Source organism: Macaca fascicularis, chromosome 17 (assembly GCF_037993035.2).
Source record: "Macaca fascicularis isolate 582-1 chromosome 17, T2T-MFA8v1.1".
NCBI classification, from domain to species: domain Eukaryota; kingdom Metazoa; phylum Chordata; class Mammalia; order Primates; family Cercopithecidae; genus Macaca; species Macaca fascicularis.
Window position 1 is genome coordinate 69,021,113 of NC_088391.1, and position 27,554 is coordinate 69,048,666.

Consider the following 27,554-nt stretch of genomic DNA (forward strand, 5'->3'; position numbering starts at 1 on the left):
ACCATGCTGTTTTGGTTACTGTAGCCTTGTAGTATAGTTTGAAGTCAGGTAGCGTGATGCCTCCAGCTTTGTTCTTTTGCCTTAGGATTGTCTTGGCAATGCGGGCTCTTTTTTGGTTCCATATGAACTTTAAAGCAGTTTTTTCCAATTCTGTTTAGAAACTCATTGGTAGCTTGATGGGGATGGCATTGAATCTATAAATTACCTTGGGCAGTATGGCCATTTTCATGATATTGATTCTTCCTATCCGTGAGCATGGTATGTTCTTCCATTTGTTTGTGTCCTCTTTGATTTCACTGAGCAGTGGTTTGTAGTTCTCCTTGAAGAGGTCCTTTACATCCCTTGTAAGTTGGATTCCTAGGTATTTTATTCTCTTTGAAGCAATTGTGAATGGAAGTTCATTCCTGATTTGGCTCTCTGTTTGTCTGTTACTGGTGTATAAGAATGCTTGTGATTTTTGCACATTAATTTTGTATCCTGAGACTTTGCTGAAGTTGCTTATCAGCTTAAGGAGATTTTGGGCTGAGACAATGGGGTTTTCTAAATATACAATCATGTCATCTGCAAACAGGGACAGTTTGACTTCTTCTTTTCCTAACTGAATACCCTTGATTTCTTTCTCTTGCCTAATTGCCCTAGCCAGAACTTCCAACACTATGTTGAATAGGAGTGGTGAGAGAGGGCATCCCTGTCTTGTGCCAGTTTTCAAAGGGAATTTTTCCAGTTTTTGCCCATTCAGTATGATATTGGCTGTGGGTTTGTCATAAATAGCTCTTATTATTTTGAGGTACGTTCCATCAATACCAAATTTATTGAGCGTTTTTAGCATGAAGGGCTGTTGAATTTTGTCAAAAGCCTTTTCTGCATCTATTGAGATAATCATGTGGTTCTTGTCTTTGGTTCTGTTTATATGCTGGATTATGTTTATTGATTTGCGAATGTTGAACCAGCCTTGCATCCCAGGGATGAAGCCCACTTGATCATGGTGGATAAGCTTTTTGATGTGTTGCTGAATCCGGTTTGCCAGTATTTTATTGAGGAGTTTTGCATTGATGTTCATCAGGGATATTGGTCTAAAATTCTCTTTTTTTGTTGTGTCTCTGCCAGGCTTTGGTATCAGGATGATGCTGGCCTCATAAAATGAGTTAGGGAGGATTCCCTCTTTTTCTATTGATTGGAATAGTTTCAGAAGGAATGGTACCAACTCCTCCTTGTACCTCTGGTAGAATTCAGCTGTGAATCCATCTGGTCCTGGACTTTTTTTGGTTGGTAGGCTATTAATTATTGCCTCAATTTCAGAGCCTGCTATTGGTCTATTCAGGGATTCAACTTCTTCCTGGTTTAGTCTTGGAAGAGTGTAAGTGTCCAGGAAATTATCCATTTCTTCTAGATTTTCCAGTTTATTTGCGTAGAGGTGTTTATAGTATTCTCTGATGGTAGTTTGTATTTCTGTGGGGTCGGTGGTGATAATGAAGCCCACTTAAACCATATTACCTGTGGGAACTGCAGATACTGGGCAAGCAGCTCCTCTGGAGGCAAAGGCTAAGGACATGTGGAGGCATCAGAGGTATGAAACCCAACGTGGCATAAGCCACCAGTGACACGCACTCAAGAGCAGACGACAGGAGGCCTGTAGCCCCAGGGTCTGGGGAATAGCTCCAAATAGCTGCATGGATGGAATACCAGGTAAGAGGTCCTGCGTTTAGACTTGCCCAATATTCCAGAAGTACCTGTGATGGCCCACAGCACTTGACTATTGATGTTTTGGGCCAGATACTTCTTTGAGGTAGTAGTTGTCTTACATACTAAAGGATATTTAGCAGCATCCCTGGCTTCTACCCAAACATGTTTTCTCATCAACATAGCCCAATGTCCCCTGGGAGGCAAAACATCCCTGGTTGGGAAGCAGTAATATATGAGGACAGTTTTAATTCCCTCTGGTGATCTACAGAAATAATGGCACAAGGTCAAGGGAGTGGATTTTGTGGAAGACAAAAGGTCCTTTAGTAGCCAGTGAGGAGACAAGCTGGTGAAACATGATTTACTTACATAAGGATAAAAACAACAATGGGTATGTACCCATGTTTAGGGCTCCTTACGGATGTGTGATTTCTGTTCTCAGACATAAAATAGAATAGAATATTTTGAAGTACACACTGGTAGGTGTTAGCTTCTGAATCTAAGAAGTCTAGAGGTCACCCAGAGCCATCTTTGGCTCGTAGCACCTTTACACTTGATGTTCCTTCGCTTGAAACTTCCTCCCTGAGGGCCAGTACCCCTACAGCTACCTACAGCTCACTCACCTCATTCCTCTTTCCTTGACCAGTTTTCCTGAATCTTTCCCTTCTCAGAACCTATTAGTTCTGGGTCTCCTTCCCTGAAGCTCTAGACTGACTGGATATCACTTCCCTGGGCCCCAGCCTGCTTAGTGGTCTATTGCTTCTTTTGGACTAACATTTCCTGAGGACAAAAGCAATATCTTATTCTCTCATGTATTCCTAGGATCTAACATGGTGTCTGGCATGTAGTTGGCAATCACAGGGTATTTGTTGAATAAATCGGTAGTTGCTTTGCAGGAAATAAGCACATCTGGGGTAATCATATTTATATTTTGTTTAAATCTCTATATCTCAACTCAAAAACAAAAAGTCAAATTCCACATGTTCTCAGTTATGCATGGGAAGTAAGTCATACGTACACATGGATACAGGGTGTGTAAAAATGGACATTGGAGACTTGGAATTGTGTGTGTGTTAGGGGGTGAAGGATGAGAAAGGGGGGTGAAGGATGAGAAATTACAACACACACTCCTTGGATGATGGTTACACTAAAAGTCCAGACTTCATTACTGTGCAATATACTCATGAATCAAAACGGCATTTGTACCCTCTAAATGTATACCAAAAAACTCTCTATTTCAGCTGCTACTTAGGAATGAGTACCATTTTATGAATAAAGCACCATTGAAGTCATTGCTATTCCTTGAAGCCAAAAAAGGTTGTATTAGATTTAGAGGTAACCTGGTTAGTGCTAAAGTGCTTCATTCAAGTAATCAAACTAAAACCCACTGTATAATGTGAAAGCTGAAGAGGCCTTACTCCACTTTGAGTAGGAGATTTTTCTGTTCTGTAATTTTCAAAGCCTGCGTTTAGAAAGTTTTTTCTCATTTTATTCCATGTTACTTATTGTTCTGCTCTGTGGATTTTTTCATTAGAGGTCTATTTGTGCCTGGTTTGCCCTGCGGGAAAGGATGATACAGAACTCTCATCTGTCTCTGTTACTATGTATTATTACTTGGGCAACATCAAGGCAAATGCCATATAAATAAATAAAACACTCTTGAAGCTTCAGTTCTCACTGCTAGGCAGCAAAAAGAGCAAATGTTTAAGTTTTAAGAGATAGACTTAATGAAAAGCTGACATTTTCCCATAGTATGAGAGAAAAAGGATATTTTTCTCAAGCATTTATAATTTGGCATTGAGGATTAATAAAATATTATTGAGTCTGGCTTTGTCGTCTGTAACAATGGTTATTTGGTTTTATCACAGCCTGGAAGTCTTAGTTCTAGGGCTTAGTGTATATACCCAGCTATTGCATAATAAAATTAATCTGTTGAAAGGAACAGAATACTTTATTAGGTGAGGATGGGCAAAAGAGATTCATTTTTCATTGCTCTGAAGGCTCATTTCTGGTTAATCTCTTTTTGGTTTCCCCAGTCATATGGAGTGTCAGTAAAACCCAGTCAGAATTACTGTCTTCTGAACTCCATGCCAGAAAACTCCATTACTCTGACTCTGTTGGATCTTCCACCAGGTACTCTTCTTGGGGTAGGGTGTGGGAAGTTTCAATTGATGTATATCTTCTGTGCAGCAGATAGCTAACATGTAAATGTAGAGATTGTCAGCACAAAGAGGATAGTGCAATTATTTTAATACAAGTAGAGTAAATCTTCTCTATTTTTTTCCCCAAAAGTAAAAGAATGCTTCCAGTATTCTTTCTGTGAATACTTTCACTTCTTTCCTGGAAGGGTTGATAAATTGAGTGTTCTAGTAAAATAAACATCCTTGATAAGAGAGATTCACTACATTGTCCCTAATGTGATACGCAGACTGTCATAGCACTTGCCACATATGGATTGCAAAGTTGCACATAATTAAAGTCCTAGAGCTCTAAGGACCCTATTGCAGTCAGGTACTATGTGATAGCTGTTTGCCAAAGATGGCCTCTAGTATCCATGCCTTCGCATTGTCCCTCTCATTTTGAAGCTGAGCTGATCCTGTGACTTGCTGTTGCAAGAGAAGGTGGTAGAAGTGATGATATATTTGAATTTCTGAGAGCCAGAGTTTCCACATAAGAAGTTCTGTTGCCCTGAAGGAGAGACCACATGGAGAGACAACATGAAAATACTCTATAGAGAGGTCATATGAAGAGGGGACACCCTGAGGCTACAGGGAGAGAGAAGGAAGCCCAGTTTTCCTAGGATCCCAGCTGATCCCAGCTATCCCTGCTAAGGTGCTAGCTACATGAGTGTATCCATCTTGGACATTCCATCTTGGATATTGAATATGGAGCTCCCATCTGACTGCAGTTGTGTAAGGATTTATGAGCAAGACCAGCAGAAGATGATACAGCTGAGACACAGTCAACCCACAGAATCATCGAAAATAACAGAATAATTGTTGGTTTAGCCACAGTTTTGTGGATAATTTGTTATGCACTCATAGATAACAAAGGTAGGCACCCTAAAATACGAATAATTTAGTCTAACCTTCTTATATTGTAGGTGAGGAAACTGAAGACCAGATCAATGAACTCATTTGACCAATGTTACAAAGTAATTTAGAAAAAAGTGCTGGAATTTGAACTCCCATATCTGGAGTTTTAATTACATTGTCTGTTAACCTTACTATGCTGCTTAACATATAACTGTGGCCCAGCAATTCCACTTTTGAGAATATATCATTAGGAAATAATGAGAACAAATTGTGTCTCAATATGTTCACCACAGTATGATTTATAACAAACAATTGGAAACAAACTGTAAGTAAAAGTATAGAGGAACAGTGCATTAGTTCGTTTTCAAGCTGCAGATAAAGAAACACTGAGCAATTTACAAAAGAAAGAGGTTTAATTGGACTTACAAAGAAGCCTCACAATCATGGTGCAAGGCAAGAAGGAGCAAGTCCCATCTTACATAGTTGGCAGCAAGCAAAGAGAGAAGGAGGAAGATGCAAAAGCAGAGATTCCTGATAAAACCATCAGATCTCCTGAGACTTATTCACTGCCATGAAAACAGTATGGGGGAATCACCCCCGTGATTCAATTATCTCCCCCAGGGTCCCTCCCACAACTTGTGGAAATTATGAGAGTACAGTTGCAGATAAGATTTGGGTGGGTACACAGAGCCAACCCATATCAAACAGTAAAGGGATTTCTTGTCTTTACACTTAAAGAATAACATAGCCATTAAAATAATGCTTACAAATATCATGAAAAACACGTGCCATTATGGTAAGTGAAATAAGTGTAACACTTGAAAGCAGGATACAGAATGCTTTATGTAAGACCCCCAAGTTATTTTTTTTCTTCTTCTTCTAAAGACTTGGTAGAAAAAGCAGATTGAAAAGATATCAAAAAACATTAACCATAATTATTGACAAGTAGTGATATTAAACAATGCATTTTTCTTTTTCCCATTTTTTCATGTTATTTCCATATTTTGATATTAGACACATATTTTACACTGAAAAAATGTGTAAAGAAAAGTCAGACTATGCTGACTTTAAGGCCTTTATTATTATTATTTTTATTTCCATAGGTTTTTGGGGAACAGGTGTTATTTGGTTACATGAGTACGTTCTTTAGTGATGATTTGTGAGATTTTGGTACACCGATCACCCAAGTAGTATACAGTATACACTGAACCCGATTTGTAGTCTTTTATCCCTCACCTCCCTCCCACTTCTTCCAGTACTATGTTGAACAGACATGATGAGAGTGAGCACCCGTAAGTCCCCAAAGTCCATTGTGTCATTCTCATACCTTTACATCTTCATAAATTAGCTTCTACTCATGAGTGAGAACACACACACACACATATATATACACACACAGTGAAATTGTATATATACACATTTAATTCCATAAAATTGTGGAATATATATATATAGGAATATGTATATATGGAATATATATATATATTCCACAATTTTTTATCCACTCATTGATTGATAGGCATTTGGGCTGGTTTCATATTTTTGCAATTTCAAATTTTGCTGCTATAATCGTGGGTGCAAGTATCTTTTTCGTATAATGACTTCTTTTCCTACAGGTAGAAACCCAGCAGTGGGATTGCTGAATCAAATGGTAGTTCCATTTTTAGATCTTTAAGGAATCTCCACACTGTGTTGCATAGCGGTTGTACTAGTTCTAGTTTACATTCCCATCAGTGGTGTAGAAGTGTTTCCTTTCCATCGCATCCACACCAGCATTTATTATTTTTTGATTGTTTGATTATGGCCATTATTGCAGGAGTAAGGTGGTGGTGTCACATTGTGGTTTTGATTTGCATTTCCCTGAACATTAGTGATGTTGAGCATTTTTTCATATGTTTGAAGGCCATTTGTATATCTTCTTTTGAGAATTGTCTATTCATGTCCTTAGCCCACTTTTTGATGGGATTGTTTTTTTCTTGTTAATTTGTTTGACTTCCTTGTAGATATTAGTCCTTTGTCAGATGCATAGATGATGAAGACTTTCTCCCACTCTGTGGGTTGTCTTTTACTCTAATGGCTGACTTTTCCTTTTTTTGTGCAGAAGCTCTTTAATTTAATTTAGTTTAATTAAGTCCCACCTGTTTATCTTTGTTTTTGTTGCATTTGCTTTTGGGTTCTTGGTCATGAAGTCTTTGCCTAAGCCAAATGTCTAGAAGGGTTTTTCCAATGTTATCTTCTAGAACTTTTATAGTTTCGTGTCTTAGATTTAAGTTCTTGATCCATCTTGGTTGATTTTTGTATAAGGTGAGAGATGAGGATCCAGTTTTATTTTCCTGCACGTGGCTTGCCAATTATCCCAGCATTGTTTGTTGAGTAGGGGATCCTTTCTCCACTTTTATGTTTTTGTTTGCTTTGTTGAAGATCAGTTCACTGTACACATTTGAGTTTATTTATGGGTTCGCTATTATATTCCATTGGTCTATGTGCCAATTTTTATATCAGTACTATGCTGTTTTGGTGACTATGGTCTTACAGCATAGTTTGAAGCCAGTTAATGTGATGCCTCCAGATTTGTTCTTTTTGCTTAGTTTTACTTTGGCTATGCAGGCTCTTTCTCGGTCCCATATACGTTTTAGAATTGTTTTTTTTTAGTTCTGTGAAGAATGATGGTGACATTTTGATGTGAATTCCATTGAATTTGTAGATTCCTTTTGGCAGTATGGTCATTTTCACAGTATCGATTCTACCCATCCGTGAGCATGGAATGTTTTTCTATTTGTTTGTGTTGTCTATGATTTCTTTCAGCAGTGTTTTGTAGTTTTCCTTCTAGAGGTCTTTCACCTCCTTGGTTAGGTATATTCCTAAGTATTTTATTTTATTTTTTGCAGCTATTGTAAAAGGAGTTGAATTCATGATTTGATTCACAGCTTGGTTTGTGTTGGTGTATAGCAGACCTACTGATTTGTATACATTTATCTTGCATCCTGAAATTTTGTTGAATTCATTTATCAGTTCTAGGAGCTTTTTGGACGAGTCTTTAGGGTTTTCTAGGTATACAAACATATCCTATGCAAACAGTGAGTTTGACATCCTCTTTACTGATTTGGATGCCCTTTATTTCTTTCTCTTGCCTGATGGCTCTGACAAGGACTTCCAGTACTATGTTGAACAGACATGGTGAGAGTGAGCATCCTTGTTTTGTTCCAATTCTGAAAGGGAATGCTTTTCCCTTTTCCCTTTTCGGTGTTATGCTGGCTGTGGGTTTGTTACAGATGACTTTTACTACATTGAGGTATGTTCCTTGTATATCAGTTTTGCTGAGGGTTTTAATCATAAAACAATGCTAGATTTTATTCTGCATCTGTTGAGATGATCATGTGATTTTTGTTTTTAATTCTTTTTATGTGGTGTATCACATTTATTGACTTGTGTATGTTAAATCATCCTTGCATCCCTGGTATGAAACTCACTTGATCATGGTGGATTATCTTTTCGATATGCCATTGGATTCTGTTAGCTAGTATTTTGCCAAGGAGTTTTGCATCTATGTTCACAAGGGATATTGGTCTGCAGTTTTCTTTTTTTCTTTTCTTTTTTTTTTGTTATGTCCTTTCCCAGTTTTGATATTAAGGTTATACTGGCTTCATATAATGATTTAGGGAAGATACCCTCTTTCTCTATCTTGTGGAATAGTGTCAATAGGATTGGTACCTATCCTTCTTTGAATGTCTGATAGAATTCAGCTATGAATCCATCTGGTCCTGGACATTTTATTGTTGGTAATTTTCTTTTTTCTTTATTTTTTATTTTACTTATTTATTTATTTATTTATTTATTTATTTTGAGATGGACTCTTGCTCTGTCACCCAAGCTAGAGTGCAGTGGTGCGATCTTGGCTCACTGCAACCTCTGCCTCCTGGGTTCAAGAGATTTTCCTGCCTCAGCCTCCCAAGTTGCTGGGATTGCAGGCACCTGCCACTGCACCTGGCTAATTTTTGTACTTTTAGTAGAGACAGGGTTTCACCATCTAGGTTAGGCTGCTCTTGAACTCCTGACCTCTTAATCCACCTACCTTGGCCTCCCAAAGTGCAGAGATTACAGGTGTGAGCCACTGTGCCCAGCTGGCTTTTCTTTCTCCTAGAGTGAGACGTTATTATCTTTCATAAAGTATTCAGTCAGTTACAACCAGAATTGAAGGTTCTGCAACATTACTGCCCCCACCACCATTTTTCCTGGTTGAATAAATCATGGTCATGACAATTCATCTGGCTTTACTTTGATCTCCATCTTTATTCAATCATGCTATACTGTTTTCCGGTTTTTTGTTTTGTTTTGTTTTGTTTTTTTGCAATTTGGGGAGGAAATAGTGGTCACAAGGAAGGGGTAGGAGGTAGACAAGGTCAGGGTGGGAAGGTAGTATTGAACTTTACTTGTTGAAATGTAAAAAAAAAAAAAATCACTAGAGAAGAGCAATGGAGATTAATGGAGGAATGCTTTGCGATTAAGAATTCAATTTTCTCCCTTTTCCTCTATGCATTTATCTTTATATATTTGTATGTTTTGATAAGTAGGCAGAAAAGGATGCACTAACATTGACATATCAGTCTTGGACAAGGTGAAAGATGTCTTCTAACTTGTGCTCGATTAGCTCTGAGTCATTTTGTCCATGGAAGTCACAAAATCAAAGACAAAAATTTAGAACTGGAAGAAATGGCAGTAATTACATAATAGTTATGAATTTTGTCATTAATATGAATTTTTTTCAATTCTATTTTGTCCAAACATTTTATTTCATTTAATTTATGAGAAATATGAGTCTTCAAGGTGAAAATCCATTGAACGATGGTGGCTAAACCCAGATCTTCTGTCAGTGCACTCCTTGGTGCATAACACTAAAATTTGCTTAGATACTTTGAGGTTTGTTGGCAGATGATGAGTATATACAATATATTTTTATGTTTACCTAAATTTGTAACATTAATTATTCTCAAGTCTTGGGACTTGCTCCATTAGGGATTAACTCATTGCACTGAAATCAATTCATGAATTAAGATATTTGCCAGAAGTTGTGGAGATTGTACACAATACTCAATCTCACTGAAATCAGTCCATGAATTAATTCTTCCAGTCAGCATATTTGCCCGTGTTGGATACCTACTCTGGTTTGTAGAAGAAGAAATCTGATTGAAATATAATTTTGTGGTGGATTCTGAAAATAATTTTATGAGAAGTTGTATAGTAGATGATTATAAAATGCTGAATATACTCTTTGTTTCATCTCATTAAAATAAGTTTTAAGAAGATTTTTGGTTAAAGAACTATATATGGGAATGAATATTTAGAAAACAACTTGAACTAATTTACACTTTTTGTAAGGATATTTATTTCAAACACGAACTTAATATTCATCTCAGTGGGCATTTAAAGGACTATACATATTTAAAGCAAAATTACCAAGCTATCACATGGATTCCCAAAGACATTTGGAAGAAGTCACATTAAGCTACACTCTTGTTCAGCTTTTATGGGCTTACCTGACTAAAAGATCAGGAATGTATAGCAGATAAATGACAAATGTTTAGGGACATTAGCAAGGCATTTGACAAGTTTTCTTATGAGATTTTAATGAATGAGATTGAAAAATACGAACTAGATATAAAACAAATATATTTAAAAGGAGTTGAATGATTTTACTCAAGGAATGTTTATATAATAATACTCTAGTAGCTACCTTTTATTGAGCACTTACTATGTGCCAGCATTGTACTAAATGTACACATTATTTCACTTAATATAATCTATGAGAGATATATTGTCATTTTACAGACAAAGAAAATGCAGATTAGAGATTAAAGTTTTCAAGGTCACTAAGCAAGTAAAAGGAGATGCCAGTATATGAAAAGATGGTTGACTCCAAAGCCATATGCCCCAACACTGGATTAATATCATGTTAGCAGATGTCTAGTGTTGACTTTGGCTCTGATTAGTTCATTTAACTACTTCCTTGAATGAAATATAGAAGGCAGTCCCAATGATTTATTGTATAATCATATAATTTTTATCTAACCTCTGGTACAAAAGTATAGATCATTTGTATTACCGACAGTTTTGCTTAATTTATTCTATTAATAGCGTTCGATTGGTACTTATACTTTGAATGGCAGAATCATGGTCTAGGATGATAGTGAAAGTTGGTATTATTAGGTTGATGTGAACAATATGAAATTTAATGAAGATAAATGTAAGAACTGGCCCTTGGGTCCAAGAAAGCAAAGTAAAAACAGGTGAGAGAAGGTATACATTTGGTTTAGCATATAGACAAAACACTCTGAGGCTTTGGCTTATAGTAAACTTCAAGAGAGGCAACACTTTGGTGTGGGTGCTCAGAGAATCTCTGTGATCCCAGGCTTATTAACAGAACAATAGAAAAATGGTGCAAACAGTGCCAGACTGTTTGCCCTGATCAGATCACTTCTGGAATATTGTTTTAAGTTCTAGGTGCCTTAAAGCATATGGATATATATTCATATTAGACTGCTAAAAGAGTTGAAGTCATGCCATAGAGAAAACAAACAGAGAATGTTTGCTGGGGTGAGGGTGGGATAGTATTATAGCTATCTTTAAATATTAAATGATTTTCCAAGTGGAATGTGACCAAGGACTGGTATACAAAATATAGGGTTAGGGTGAATGAATGATAACTAAACCAGAACATTTTCTTTTAACTTGAGGAAGATATTTTTAACAAACAGAACTATTTCAAGATGGCATGGGCTGCCTCATTAGGAGGTCTGTGTTTAGCTCTAAAGGCATTCAAGAAGATGCTGAAAAAGCAAATGTCAGAAAAGAAATGTCAGAAACAAATACAAGCTATCTCATTCCTGAGAAAACTATAACTTACTTGGTAGATCCACAGCTTTGGATAGGGAGGGTGAAAAGTGCCAATAATTTTGCAGATGGTCTCAAAGGCAGCAAAGGCAGACCTATTTTTATGGGTGTTTTTAAGCCGTTCAGGGTACTTAATTTGCTACTGTAAATGTTTTGCATATTTAAAAATAAGGCTTTATTTTTTTTAGAATAACTTTGACTCACTCTAATGAATAACTCCCAGAATTAAAGTAGTTGATGTGGTAAAACATATTGAAAAATATGACTGCATGTCCTGTCTCTCCTAAGTCCTATATAGCTCCATTTTTCCTTTTCTTTCCAGTTAAAATAGATTAGTCACAGTAAACAGCATCTGCAGAGAACTGCAGAGAACCACAGTTGTGGGATCCACGGTTGTCCTTGCTTTTATTTGGTGTATCACACCTACTAAAGTCCATGAAAGTAATGTTTTTATGGTATTTTGAATAAAAGTGGTTGCTCTCCGGTGTGGTTTGATTCTTTCTCCTCTTTGAGGAGTCCACAGTACAGCCACACTTTGGAGAAAAGTATCAAAAAGTGGGTTTGTCTTTTGACTTTTTGACTTCTCCTTGTCCCCTTCCAGCCTCAATCATCTCCCTCCTACCAGACTCTGGGACGTGAATGTGTAATTACAGCCTATTGTCTGTGCAGCAATTATAGCCTAATTCGGCTTGTTGCACAGAAAGATCACAAAAGTGCTGGCTGTCAGGCAGGGTCGGAGGTCAGCCATTACCCCATGGACTACAGGCAGCAGCCTCATCAGGATTCTGTGGAAGGCTCTTCTCTGGGCAGAACAGGTCTGCAGCTGTCTGTGCGTCTTTGCAGATGACTCTTTGGGTGAAAACATGGACTGTTTTCAAGATAGACTATCCCAGCATGCAGTTTGGCTTCTTGCTTTCTTATCAAGGATGTCAAAATTGTTCTGCAGTGAATGAAACTATTTCTTGTGCCTTCTATATAAATTTTGAGTGGGACATGTACATAACCCAACTTTAAGATATTTTATCAACTTTTCAGAAATAAACTTAAGATTATGAAATGGTATTTAAAAGGAATGTTAAATACATTATGCTACATTAGTATGAAAACTCCTGTGTGTTAAATAGGAGAATAACTTGGATGCAATTACATGAATGTATTCAGATTACATGAATTGTATTCAGATAGAAAGTCCTAGAGATGCTATAAATAAGAATCATAAAATCACAAAGTAAAACTAAAAAAGCATATCCTATATCAGTTAACCTAGTCCTTGTAGATAATAAACAAATATTCCTTAAATAATTTTTCTTATGTTTTGTCTATTCTACATTTAAGTCTCTGATGGTAGGCAAATTCAGATATGTTTCAAGAGAGAGAACATTTTACTGTTATTGAAAGATTCTTTAATTCCATTTTCAAATATTTGAAGTATTTAACATAATTGATCTTCTCCAAATTTAGACAGACATACTGCTCAAACGCATAGTAATTTCAATGAATGAAAGTAATAGAAATTATACTTGAGAGAAAATATTACCCTAAGTGACAGTGCCAGTATTCTAGAAATCAGAAACAAAATACAAAATGACCTTGAGAAAATTGGTTCATTTAAAAAAAGATATTAGTAAGGGCCAATCTAAGGTGGATGAGGGCAAAAAAAGTTTAAACACAAATCTAGTTAGGTACAATAAAAAGTACATTTTGATGCCAATGCACTTAATAGGCAGTATAAATAGAATGCTTTTATGAAATGCAGCAATGTGATATTGTGATCCAACCAAATATATTAGGTACTAGGAAGCATTCCTTACTATTTTATTCTATAAAAGAAGAGGATTGTGTTTGTTTCTACCACTCTATTTCATTATTTTATTCTTGTCAGAAAGCTGTCATGCACTTAGAGGTTAGGGCAGGATTTTAAGCCCTAGAAAGCCAGGTAGTAATCAAAGAAAAGTCAGTTTTAGGTTCCCAGGCTGAGGTAAAAACATAGAAGTCAGGAAATGGTTTAATAATGAGTAAGCAAACAGGAAGTGAGAGCAGTAAGCCACACAGGCCAGCTGACTTAGATGATCATGGCAGACTCAGAGACAAAGGAAATGAGAATTCAGCTGTAAAACCAGGAGTGTTGGCATCAGAGATTACAATGGGTGTGTGGGAAACCTATCATCTAATTCTTTGCCTGCAACGGGGGCATTTGAGATACATGATCATTTCAGAGATCTAGTTGTATGGCCTCAGTCACCAGATCCTTTGGGTTAATGGTAAGAGAACTGCCACCATTTCCATTATAACAAAAGTACCCTTTATTGAGGAATTGTTATATATTGGGCATAGTATAGGTATCCACTTACTCACTTATTCCCTTATTCTATATATGAGTACTGAGCTTAGAATGTGCCAATTACTGTGATACTTACTAGGATACAACCGCAAGTGAAAACAAATATGGTCCTTGCTCTCACAGCAAGGATGAGTTAGATATTAATTATATAATGTATATAACTTAAACAAATATAAATTCACATGTAGTTTAAAATGTGTTAAGTACTAGTGACAATAGAAAGGGGTACTTGGAATATAGATAGATGAAGGATAAAATTTTATTTAATGTTCATAACCTAGCAGAAGCCTCCTTTTACAGAGAAATAGGCAGAAGTGTGGAGAAGCTAATTCCCAAAGTCACAGGCCTACAAGATGAAAGCTAAACTCTTCTGTACAGTCTTCCTGGTCACATGCTAACTAAAACAAGACTCATACAAATGTAGAACTGAAACAGAAACTTAGATCTTGTATAAATTAATTCATTGATTTATTCAAATAGTATTTGCTGAGTGGCAGCTCTAGGTACAGGGGATATCATAGAAAAAGGTCCTCTTTTTGGTGCAAATAAGGCTTATATTTTAGTGGGTAAAAATAGATGAGCAAACTGGCTACCTAAATATCAGTGATAAAATAATAGCAAAGAAACAGACTTGTGCGATGGACAATGACAGAATGGCTCCTTTTGCTTGGCGGTACCAGGAAAGGCCTCCCTGAAACCAGAACAGGAAGAAGCAGGCCCCTCAGAGGGCTCAGGGAAGAGTCTTTCAGGTAGAGGGAATTGCCGGGACAAAGGCCCTGAGAAGGAAATAGCTTGCATGTTTGAGAGACAGAAAGAACCTCCGGGTGACCAGAGGATCAGGAAGAGACATGTAGGATGAGTTTGAAGAGACGTTCAGGGTCCAGATTACAAAGGACCTTGTGGGTCTGGGGTTTAGATTTTATTTCAGTTGAATGAGAAGTTTGGGGAAGGTCATTGAAGGAGACAAGGTGAAGAAGATGGGATATGATTGCTGTTGTTGTTTTTGACAGAGTTTCTCTCTTGTTGTCCAGGCTGGAGTGCAGTGGTGCAATCTTGGCTCACTGCAACCTCCACCTCCTGAGTTCGAGCGATTCTCCTGCCTTAGTCTCCCAGATAGCTGGGATTACAGGCGTGTGCCACCATACCCGGCTAATTTTTGTATTCTTAGTAGAGACAGGGTTTCACCATGTTGGCCAGTCTGGTCTTGAAATCCTGGTGTCAGGTGATCCACCCACCTCGGCCTCCCAAAATGCTGGGATTGTAGGCATTAGCCACCACACCTGGCTGATTTGAGTTTTAAATGATCACTCTGACTATGAAGAGGCTGGATTAAAGGAGGCTACCATGGATAAAGGGAGTATCCAGGTAGGCACTCCCATATGCCTCACAGGCAAGAAAGGATGGTGGCACTGATGAGGTGGCAATAGTGGAGCTGGCAAGAAGTGATGGTCTTAAAGGCCTTTTTATTAAGGAAAATGTCAAATGTATACAAATTTAGAAAAAAATCGTAAAATAAACTCTGACACACCCATCACTCACATTTGACCATTATCAACTTGTTGCCAGTTGTGTTTCTTTTATAGCTCACCAAATTTTCCAGATTATTTTGCAGCAAATATAAAATGTTATATCATTTCACCCATAAATATTACAATGTAAATGTTTAATAGACAAGGATTTATATTTTGAATACTATACTAATTTATGCCTAAAGATGGACAATAATCCTTACCTTTTTTTCAGTTCTTCTGTTAGATTTTAATCGGTAACAACTTTTATCAAGTACAACTTTACTGCTAATATGTCTAATTTTATGTGTGTATGTATGTATTTTTTATTGATACATAATAGATGTACATATTTTAAGGGTAAATGTGATATTTTAATACATTCATATAATGTGTAAAGGTCAAATCACGGTAATTGGAATGCCCCTCACCTTAAATATTTATCTTTTATTTATGCTAGTAACTTATGAATTGTTCTATCCTCTCTTCATTCTCTATTCCCCACTACCCTAGTGTTATCAAATATCCTGTCAGTGTTCAAATTTCTTTGTCTTATGACTTTTTAATGATTTATTTGAGTCAAGGTTCTTATGTTCATATATTGCATTTAGTTGATGTCACATTTATGTCTCTCTTGTTATTTTCTTTTCCTTGTAACTTATTCATTAAAGAATTTGTATGGCTTCATTAAGAGTGTTTGTCAATTTGGACTTACCTAATTGCATCATAAGGGTGTTATTTTATGTGTTCCTCTAACCCCTGTGTTTTCTGTAAGAAGTTAGAGCTAAAAGTTTAATTGGATTCAGGTTTAATTTTTTTTTCTTTTCTTTGCCAAATGTCCTTCCATCAGGAGGCACACAATATCTGAGTGTCTCTTTCCTGGATGTTAACAATTGTTGATAATCATCACTCAGATCTCTAAATTAGCAGTTGCAAAATAGTGATAATGTAATTCAATTATTTAGAAATAGATGGCTTTGAAACATATTTTCGACATAGCATAGATAAGACTTGCTGATGGAATTCTGATGAGAGGGAGAGAAAGAGAGAAATTGAGAATGACTCATGCTTTTGGCTTAAAAAGTTAGGTTGATGGTATTGCCAATTACTGGTTTGGAGAAGGCTCAGAGCAGTTTTAGGGTATGTGGAAAATAAGAGTGAAGGATTATATATCTTATAAATATCCAGGTGGACATCTCAAGAAGGTAGAATAGATTTCAGAAAAGGAATCAGAACTATATAGTATAGTCACAGTATATACTTGTATTTAAAACTGGGGGTCAGGTTGAGATTACCTAGAAGGAGGTGTTTAGACAGAGAAGAAAAGAAGTTTTGAAGACTTATAAGGAATTTTGACTAATTGATCCCTAAGTAGAAACGTGCTAGGAATTGAACAGAAAGGTCAACTTGTCTCAGGAAGCTTCTCCAGGTACAACAGTATAAATCCGAGAGTAGGAGGTTCCCTGTATGATGCAGAGGAGAAATATTATGCTTGCTTTGGGACAAGTAGTGCTAATCTACATAAGGCATACCCCTGTACCTTGGACATCAGGAAGAATTTCTTCCTTGTCCACAAGGTGATATCCACTACAAAGCACTACAGTGGGAGGAGTTACAAACCCTACCTCTACTGTGCTAAGTGGAATTCTATCATGACTCCCATGCCCCTTGTTACGTGGTGTTACTCCTTTGATTAAGTTATGCTATGTGGCAAAAGGTGTTTTGCAGATATAAGGTTACTGATCTGTTGACATTAAAATAGAGAGTACTGGGTGTGCCTAACCTAATCACATGGGTTCTTTAAAAGCAGAGAGTTTTCTCCTGGTGGCAGAGGAGGAAGTCAGAGAGATTCCAAATGTGCGGATTTGATGCACTACTGCTGGCTTGAAGATGGAGGGAGCCACATGGCAAAGAAAACAGGCCAGCAAGGAAATGGGGATGTTAGTCCTACAAGCACAAGGGACTGAATTTGGCCCACACCCTGAATGAGTTTGGAGGTGTGTTGTTCTCCAGAGCTTCCAGATAACAGGACAGCTTGCCTGATTCCTTAATTTTGGTCATGTGAGTCTCTAAGCAGAGAACCCAGTTGAATCTCTCCCTCCTTCTGACCTACAGAACTATGAGATAATGAATGGGTAGTGGTGTGAGCCAATAAGTTGTGGTAAGTTGTAACTCATTGTTAGAAAACTAATGTGCCTATGACTTCCCAGGCACTGTGACCGGAGGTATACAAAGATAACTCTGCAAAACCCTGGCTTTCAGTTATTCATTCATGTAAAGAGAGGAGGTGGAACTGGGTCCTGTCTGGAGAGTTAAACCAGATCTTTTCTTCTGCGTGAAAACAAGCATCTTCAGCCCTAGTTCCTACTGCTTCTCTTCCCTGTAATAAGACAGCACACACCTGGAAGCTACACAACTAACTGACATAGAGCACATAAATTTGTTGTCTGTATCAATATAGAGTCTTTGACGACTTAAGCTGGAATGTTGTATAATGAGTATCTAATATTTGCTCAAATTCATTCTTATAAAAAAGTATCCCAAATCTCCAATAAACACAAAATAAATACAGTATCATGCAATTATGAGATATTGGTGTCCTCCTCCTAAATTCAAGTTAGAATTTCGTGTGTGACACATTTGTATGGGGAGTTTACATTAAGTACTTTCAACATCATTTTCTGGAGGATTTTTTGAAAACTAAATTATTTGTGGTGTACTATCAGATCATCAAGAAGTGACACAAACTTGTTACTAGTAAAGTCACATCCTTTAACTATACATCAAAAATATATACATGCTTATGGTCTTTCTCCCTCTCTCTCTGTCTCTCTTTCTCTTTTTCTCTCTTTCTCTCTTTGCAGTAGACATGGCAACTGTCTACCAAATATTTGTGTGTCTTCTTTCAAACCTGTCACTGAGAGGCAGCTACCTAGGCCAGGACTGCATTTCCCAGCACCCCTTACGGTCAAGTGTGGCTGTGTAACTTGTTCTCACTTATAGACAATGTACGTTGTCTGGTTTCTTCTCTTCATCTGCTCGCCATAGGCAGAGGATTCTTAGGCTCTAGTCTGAGTCCCCAAATAACCACATGGAAGATGGCAGGCTGACTAGGAACACATACATTGGACTATAACAAAGGTCAAGTAAATTTCATTGTGTTAAAGTAACAGATGTGCGTGTGTGTGTGCGTGTGTGTGTGTGTAAAGTATAAAATATAATCATTCTGAACAGTTGCTTATAATGATCTTTATAATCTGAAAATTTCATGCATCTAATCAAAATCCTCTTATCAGGCATCAAGATGTCACTAGTATTTTAAACTCATGTTACAAACAGAAAGTGTAATGAAAGTCATTTTCAATTTTGGTTTTTATTTTGAGAAAAATGAAGCAGATCTTTACTTGCAATGTGTAGACCATTGCTTGTATTCTTTTATCATTAAAAAACATAACCAGATAATTATTTTAGCTCTAGTAAATAATTTCTGCTTCCATAATTTATCTGTTGTTGATGTCATAACACATAAATTTCAATCTTCTTTAATAAATATTTGTCCCTCAAGCAAAAGTGATATAACCAAAAAATTCAACAAAAATGTGTAGTCAACAAGTAATGCTTTCTTCTTAACTAATTTTTAAAAAATCAATAAGCATGCATCACTTAAATAGAAAAAGTCCAGAATTTTCTTTAACTGTGTTGAAAGGTCCAAAAGTTATAAAATAAGCCCTATAATGAATCTTTATTAATGAATGAATATAAAACAAAATAGTTTGTGTTTTCTTTACTAAAGGCCACTTCTTTACCATATGCCACTCAGAAATATGAAATGATATAAGAAACTTTTCAGAGAACTCATAAGACTACATATTATTGTGAAAGAAGTTTAAGAATCAGAAAAATTGAAGTGGGATAATCTGATAAATTCAAATATATTTTCTTATATAAGAATGTCAATGGATAAAAGTTGATAATAACAATGTTTTACTATTACTTAATTTGCCTTTGAGTTTTATGTCCTGATTCATTATAGCCTTCTCTGGAAGGGGAGGTATTGCTTTCAAATGGTTTGAAAACTAAATTCTTTGTGGTGTAGTGGGTAGAACAGGCAAGTAACAAGTAAAGTAGCAATTACGATGCAGTATGATGTAGCGCACTACAGAGAGCACAAACAATGATAAGGAAGCATGTAATGGAAGAAGCAGGTAACCCAGACTGAGAGGTCAGAAATCTCCTTGAAGAAATTATGTTTGTATTAAAGCCCAGGTGCTGATGAAAAGGTGTCCAGGTGCAGAGTCAAGGAAGGAGGTTTCTTAGGAGAGAGTACAGCAGGGGTTGAGGGCAATGTGGAACATCCAGGCTACAGTGCGTGAAGACTAAAGCAACTCCATCTTGGATGCAAATCTGCCATGTTGACTTCTAATTAACATTGATTCTGAGAATGCCTCTGAGATTTCTACTTCATCTACTGTCACTGTAAATTCTGCCCTGAGGTCACAACAACCTTGACCATACATCCTGCCCTTAGGCAGATTAACATAGCATTCTTGCCTTTCATTGAGGGGTCCAGTTCAATTATCCTACACATTCCTTCTCTATGGTTTATAAACCCTGAGTATACGAGGTAACAGTGAGAAGATCCAACATCTTGTCTCATGGTCAACCGAGATGCAGACGTGGCTTCTGTTCATATGTCCCTATTAAATATTTATTTCTAAGAAACTGTATTTGTTAGTCTCTTTCTTCAGTGTCTCAGCTTCCTGGGCTGTTGGAGGTAGGTTTGTGTAGACTTTCTCACTGCTGGAACAAGGTGTGAACAGGAGTTAGTACACACAGCCTTATAAGTCACGTGGAGGGTTTTGGTCTTCATCCTAGGAGCACCGGAAAGCTAATAAAGGGTTTTAAGCAGGATAGAGACACAGTTTTGTGCTGCAGGATGTTTATTCATGTAAGAGAGTAGGGAAAGAAGAGATGGGCTGTCAGGTTACCAGTGATGGAATGAATCCAGGGAAGAGATTATAGTGGCCAAACTAGAGTAGTGGCTGTGAGTATGAAAGAAGCAAACAGATTCAGGAGACACATTAGGGTGTCCATTGGATTTAGTGACTTTAGAGAGGAGAGGCAGGAGCTGAGGTCTTCTTGTACTTTCTAACCACTTTTTGGGTGGGTTTCTACTTAACTCTTGGGATCAGGTTACTAGCCCCTTGTCTGATCTCAAACTGAGGATTTTAGTCCTATCTCAGACCCAAATGAGAAGAGAAAAGCCATCAAAGTCTCTCCATGTGGTCTAACATCTAACCTCTCCCCTTCAACCCAGGAGCCAGGAGACCATCCCAGGTTTGTATTTCAAATAGTTTTATTTTCTGTAGTCGATGCTTGTTCCTCGTTCCTGCTATGTACCAGAAACTTAAGAGTTACTCATAATTTGAGATGGTGTGTTTTGATGTATTCTGACACATGAAGGTTTTGTATTATTTTTTCCTTGCTCCTTTCAGATTTACTCTGTCGCTCTCTGAGACTCCATGTAACAGCAACTGCATTTTAATGCAATGGCAACTACGAAAACCACAAAACTATCAGTCATTGTCAAATACTTCATCAATGGAGACAGAGAAGGGGTTCAGTTCTCTGTGTAACAAGGACAGAGGAGAAAGGTCAGTGGTCAGTGATATATCATGTGGTACAGGATTTTCCCTTCAGCAATCTTCCGCTAAGACTCGCTCACAGTGTGAAAGCCTTTGTCTGCCCAGAGACTGAATTCTAAAACCACTCCTCAACTTCAAGCTCCAAATATTCAAGTCTCTGCTCTGGATAGCATTGGAGAAAGTGAAGAAGGCACTGCAAATGCATTTAGGGAAAAAATTAATTTTTGCCATTCATGAAGGCCAGGAACTAATATTAACAGTTGTTTAACTTATGAAAAATTAATTAGATGACTTATAAATTATGTATGTGGGAAAAAGAAAATCTGTCAATGGGTGGTTTGAGGATTCAGAAGAGCACTTAAGTTGGTAACAAAAGGTATTTTGTGCAGCAGGTCACACTGGGGTAGGCTTTTATTCTGCTTTTGTGCCTGAAAATGGTGAATACAGAATTGTTCTTATGTAATTCCCTGGTAGAGAGGGAACTAGTCATTCCCATAACACATTTATCATTATGTGTGTGTCCACTATTTAGAAGTATAGAAGACAGTAGACAAAAATTTAATGAGAAAGTCAGAGAACTGAAAAGTCGCTAGAACAGCTAGAATATCTGAATGCTGAACCCGTCTGCCTAGCAACATGGCACAACCTCATAATGATCCCTTCTCCCAGATCTCTTGAGAAAAGAATAAACACAGCAACCCCAGTAGTCAAACTCATTCATACATGTGATGTAGAAATTAAACAACAGATTTAATTCTGAAACAAGTTTAGGTTTATCTGTATTTTAAAAAATATTGTAGAGCAATGAAATATATTTTCTTACTTAATCTGACTTTTAAAGGAATATTTAATTTATGGTACTTTTTCTGGTTAATTTTATCTTTTCCATACCAAGTAATATAGGCAGTTGCAACATCCATGAACGTTGCTAATTGGAGCACAATGTATTAGAAATGTTCAATCTCACTTTGAAAGACACATTACAAATATGAATATCAATTAATATGTCTTTTAAAAAGTTACCTAAATCTATTTTTGGGACAATGTTTATTTTGAATAATTAAAAATAAATAAAGGTGATTTAAACTCAAAATAAATTATTCTAGTTTAAATTTTATAATGAAAAGAGAAATAACAATGATTTAGGAAACAGCTATTCTGAGTTAACGGTATATTTATCTTCACTTTCAACCTTTGTAGGCATAATTGGAATCTTTAGTGTAAATCAAATAACAATCTTCAATTAGTATATCATAGATGACTAAACATTGTATGAAAGAAATCAAATTCTGATACTCTCTGATTTTCTACAACTGTTTCCCTTTTACTCTTTTCCTTAAGCTTCTTAAAGAAAAGATATATTGTTTTCTGTATTTAAAGAAGATACTGCAATTAACACTAAGCAGCAGTGTCTCAAATAAATAGGAAGACATTGATAAACTTGGCCAGAATTACAAAGACTTCTAAAAGAAAAGTATTAATATACCTAAAGGGTGGTCTAAAATCCAGAGAATACTTTTCTTCACATACTTAATAATCAGGTAGTCATTTATAATTCCAGGTGGGTGTGGCTTCCTTCATTTTAGGGAAGTCTGACTAAGGGCTTCACTGTAGTATTGTAGTATTCCACTGGCTTTCAAGGTAATATTACCCTTGAGATTTTATCCTATACTTAGGATTCTACAGAAAAAAAATTATGCATGAAAATATTAACTGCAACTTTATGGTCAACTCTGAGGTCCTCTTGTAATCCACAGTTGCCCAAATACTAACTTAAAACTGAGTGACTGAAACATGCCTCATTATATTCTAGGCATCTGCAGTGTCAAATCTACAGAGACAAGTGCACCTGGAGACAAATGACCAGACTACCATAAAACAGAAGCCTAATTATGTTCACTTACATTTCAAATCATTCCCAACAAATTACCCTGGTAGGTGACACATCCATCAAGCCAAGACTCTAATTTCATATTCACAGTAATGTGTTTCTGTAAACTACTGTAATAAGGTTTTAACTAAATTTTCCCCTTGACCTTACTGTGCTGAAATATTGCAGGCTATGTGTTTTGCAGTTTCTCCAATTAATTTCTGACCTTGGTGCTGCCTGGGCACAATGAGGCAAGTGAAGGGTGGAGATCAGATTTAATTTTGAATTTCCTGACTGCTGCTGCTCTGTATCTCAACTTGAACATTACTTAAACATGTTATTTTTGGTCAATGACTTTTTTATGCAGCACACTGGGCAGATATAATTAAGCAGGCTAAGTTTTGTTCTCAGTTGTCCTCTAAGTTCTTGCATGGGAACTTGGAGTCTCAACAGGAAACACCTGTATGGTGGTTGTATACCAAGCATTCCCAGAGAATTAATATATAACATTGTTCCCGAGCTTCACAAGCTATTCCCCAAATAGAAATGCCCAGCTGTATTTGAAGGCTGTATTTTCAATTACTAGTGAGAATGCAAGCTCTCAGCTTAAAAGTAAACTTTATTTTAAGGATCTATTTGGCTTAGCTATATGATGGGTCAACCACATCATTCGTTTATTTCATCATTCAATATTAGACTTTTTAAAAGTCAAACAACCTTTATTGAATGCCTACTCTGTGTAAGGACTGCAAAGGTTTAAGAGAAATCAGACTTAGATCAGGCGTGGTGGCTCATGCCTGTAATCCCAGCACTTTGGGAGACCAAGGCAGGTGGATCACCTGAGGTCAGGAGTTCCAGACCAACCTGGCCAACATGGTGAAACCCCATCCCTACTAAAAATACAAAATTTAGCCGGGCATGGTGGTGGGTGCCTGTAATCCCAGCTACTTGGGAGACTGAGGCAGGAGAATCACTTGAACACGGGAGGCAGAGAGTGCAGTGAGCCGAGATTGTATCACTGTACTCCAGCCTGGGCAACAGAGCAAGACTTTGTCTCAAAAAAAAAAGAAAGGAAAAAATATTTTTTAAAAAAATATATATTTTATATATATATATGTATTGTTGTTGCTGTTGATGTTGTGGGTTCTGTCTCTCTGGTGGGCCCTGTCTAATACATTGGGGCCTTTGTCAGTTTCAGCCCCAGCTAAGGATGGGAAAATAGGTTCCTCCCAAAAACTTGCAGTTACAATCTTTTCTCATTCAGCTATAGAATTTGAATTTACTACAACAGAGATGTCTAGATGACATCTAGTTAAGAAACTGAATTTATCAGGGATCTGTTCTGCCCCACGGAGTAGAACAGAAGCAAGCACAATTCTAGTCAATGATGATACATGTTCCCCCTAGACCTCACAGTATACCTACAGATAAAGCATCAACTCATAATAAAAAATTAGGATTTGTATCCAAAATGCACAAGTAACTATTAAAATTCAACAATTTTTTTTAGAAAACTATATAAGTTGAAAAATTGGCAAAAAAATCTGAATAGACACCTCGCCAAAGAAGATATACCAATGGCAAAGAAGCTATGAAGATATGATGAACATTATGTCATTAAAGAATTGCAAAGTAAAACAATGATGCAACACTACTACATGCATATTATAATGGTGAAAATCCAAACACTGCTAACATCAAATGCTGATGAAGATGTGGAACAGGAGAAACTGTCATTCATTGCTGGTGGGAATACAAAATGGTACAGCCACTTTGGAAGACGGCTTGGTGATTACTTACAAAGCTAAACATAGTCTTACTGTAGGATCCAGCAATCACATTTCTAGGTATTTAACCAAATAAGTTGAAAACTTATATTCATACAAAAATATGCACATAAGTATTTACAGAAGCTTTATTCATAATTGCCAAAACTTGGAAGGAAGCAAGATATCCTGCAATAAGTGAATAGATAGATAAACTGCAGTATATCCAGATAATTACCCAGTGATCTTACTGAGTAATTACCACTCATGGGTTTCAAGTTACTTAGTGATAAAAAGATGTGATCTGGCTGGGTGCCATGGCTCACACATGTAATCCCAGAACTTTGGGAGGCCAAGGCAGAAGGGTCACCTGAGCCCCCAAAAAACTTGTAGATAAATGTGCATTGTAGCTTTATTTAAAATATTTAAAAACTAGAAACAATCTAAGTATCCATCAACAGCTGAATAGAAGAACAAATTATGTTACAGTGAAATACTACTCACCAACAAAATGAATAAACAATTAATACATGATACAGTATGAGTGAATCTAAAAATAATTATGCCAAGTAGGGGAAGCCAGCCAGAAAAGAATATACGCTGTATGATTTTATTAATATAGACATATTGGTTAACATGAGGGCTCATTTACATCATCACAGGCTTTATGAAAAAAACATCAACAGCAAGAAAAATAATTATAGAATGTCAAAATTGGAGAGTAAGAAATAAGATGGAATAAAAATACTATAAATAAAAGAAATGAATATAAATTAAGATCAGCATGGTTGAGTACTTTTCTCCAGTAATGTTTAGGGCATTGTTATACATAGAGTAGGCAAAGAGTTGGATCCAACTAAGTTTGGAGTTTGGTGAGGAGAGTATGTCTAAGAGCACAGCGGCAGGTGACTGAGGATATATAATAGGAAGTTATACGCAGAGTTCAAGGAATATAAGCTTAAAGCAGGAAAGTAAAAATTTGAATGGAATTAGGGTCAAAGACAAAGTAGAAAATTCCAGTATAACCAAGGAATTATTGGAATTTGAGTACTAGAGATAGTGAGCTAGAAAAATAGGAAGTATTACCATTAGTCAAAAAGTAGGATGATTGCACCTGAGATAATAGAAGGGGTACAGTTATTGGAAGCATCAATATTAGGATATTAGCATGAGAGTGGGTAGTTAGTGTGGGATAGAGAGCAAGATCTTTGGAGCAGAGAAGTCAAGGAACTGAGAGGCCAAGATGTTGGAAAAACAGTCCACATAGATACTGAAATTGCTAAGAACAAATGACAATCACATAGGATAGAGTGACAGTCCTCTGCTAAAAGAAACTTTTAACAAATGACAGGAATAGCCCAGGGAAATGCACTGTTGCAAATCTTATAATAGGACAGGAAGAGCTTCAAAAATGAGGTTTTTTAGGGAGTAAGGAAGGTAAGCATTTGGAAATGGTAATTATCAGTAATAACTTCTCCGGTGATCTTTAGATCGTCGGATCTAAAGACGAGATGATTGTGGGAGGAAAAAATGCTCCATCTGAGAGAGCTGCCGGGGAAAGAATTTCAGGGGAGAGCCAGGTTTCCCTCAGATAAGGAAGGTGAAGGGAACACTCAGAAGACAGTTTGAGCATGTAGAAAATTTTGTTGGTGACAGATGTGAGTGCCAAGAAATATTGACAAAATTGTTTAGGAAGAAATCTTGTTTACGTGAGGACTATGAATAGATTTTGTTCTGTAAACTGTGTACTTGGGCAGATGTTTATACGTAGATGGTGGTTGTGGTCGGCTTCCTATTCAATAAAGACAGCCTCTTTATGGTCAATATTATCATTTACAAACATCAAAGATCTTGTTTTTTTCCTCCCATTATAATGTCTGTATGTACATATGTATTGCTAATATAATTAACCTGGCTACAATTAACTCAATTTAAGACCCAAATATAAACCACATAGAGAACAGAAGTGTCAACATAGGCACAACGTAATTGGCATATCTCAGATGGGGAACAGGCATTAACCAGAACTTGTAAGAACGCTTAGTTCCATAGTTTTCTGTTTGCCTGGTTAAACAACAAGCATCTTCATACAGCTCTGATATTTCTCAATACGTTGAATAGGATACGTTCATTCTCATTGACTAGAAGGTGCAATTCCTGTTTTAGTAAATCCTGGTTCTCCATTACCTGATTTTACACAAAGTGATGTGCATTGCAAGTGCAGAGGAAGTTTGAGGGATGGGGTTGGGATTGAGTTTCACTGTGCCAGGACACCACTCGCTTCACTTTTCCTGAGATTTAAGGAAGGCAAAGGGAGCTGCCAGTGCTGCCAGTTAACTCCCACATGAGTAGCCCACCTCTCAAACTTCCAGTGGTCTGAAGAAGGGAAAGTTAATTGCTCCATAACTACAGCCTTGGCTGGGTAAACTCATTTTCAGGCAGGCCATGGAGACAAAGAGCTTGTGTTTTGTCTTTCCATGCAGTGACATTCATAGTGGGATGATTTTGTATGCTTTGAGGATCAAGAATCCCGCTATCCTATCCTATATGTGGTCAAAAAATTCTTAATATTTTTGCATTACATAACTTAAACACTAGATATTATTTTTCTGTTGAACCTTGTTATTTGGCCTTTGCACAGTTAAAAGATCTAAAAATCGCAGTCATCATATGCCCAAAGTTTTAACGTGACTAGATCTAGCTGGCATATTAAAAATTTTAATGAACTGTTATTCAAGATATGCATCATTTTAGGAAACTTTAAAATTTACCAGCAAAACAGTTAAAATGAAATTTATTTTCTTCAAGTTATTTTATAACG

The 27,554-nt window shown here is 36.8% G+C and overlaps 1 protein-coding gene across 3 annotated transcripts in view; it reads left to right on the plus strand.

The window, feature by feature from the left end:
• The window catches only part of LOC102133231 (uncharacterized), a 360,266-nt gene that overhangs the window by 86,056 nt on the left and 246,656 nt on the right, over positions 1 to 27,554 (plus strand). Inside the window, exons 2-4 of one of the 3 annotated variants that reach the window (XR_012426450.1) lie at positions 3,717 to 3,813; positions 20,948 to 21,106; positions 22,911 to 23,031. Coding sequence is in view for 2 of the 3 variants with exons in the window: in XM_065533343.1 (XP_065389415.1) it covers positions 3,717 to 3,813; positions 20,948 to 21,209 (359 nt within the window). In the remaining variant the exon portion in view is untranslated. Of the gene's footprint in view, positions 1 to 3,716; positions 3,814 to 20,947; positions 21,229 to 22,910; positions 24,039 to 27,554 lie in introns of those variants that run through there. The other 2 variants (XM_074021219.1, XM_065533343.1) reach the window with 2 other exon arrangements.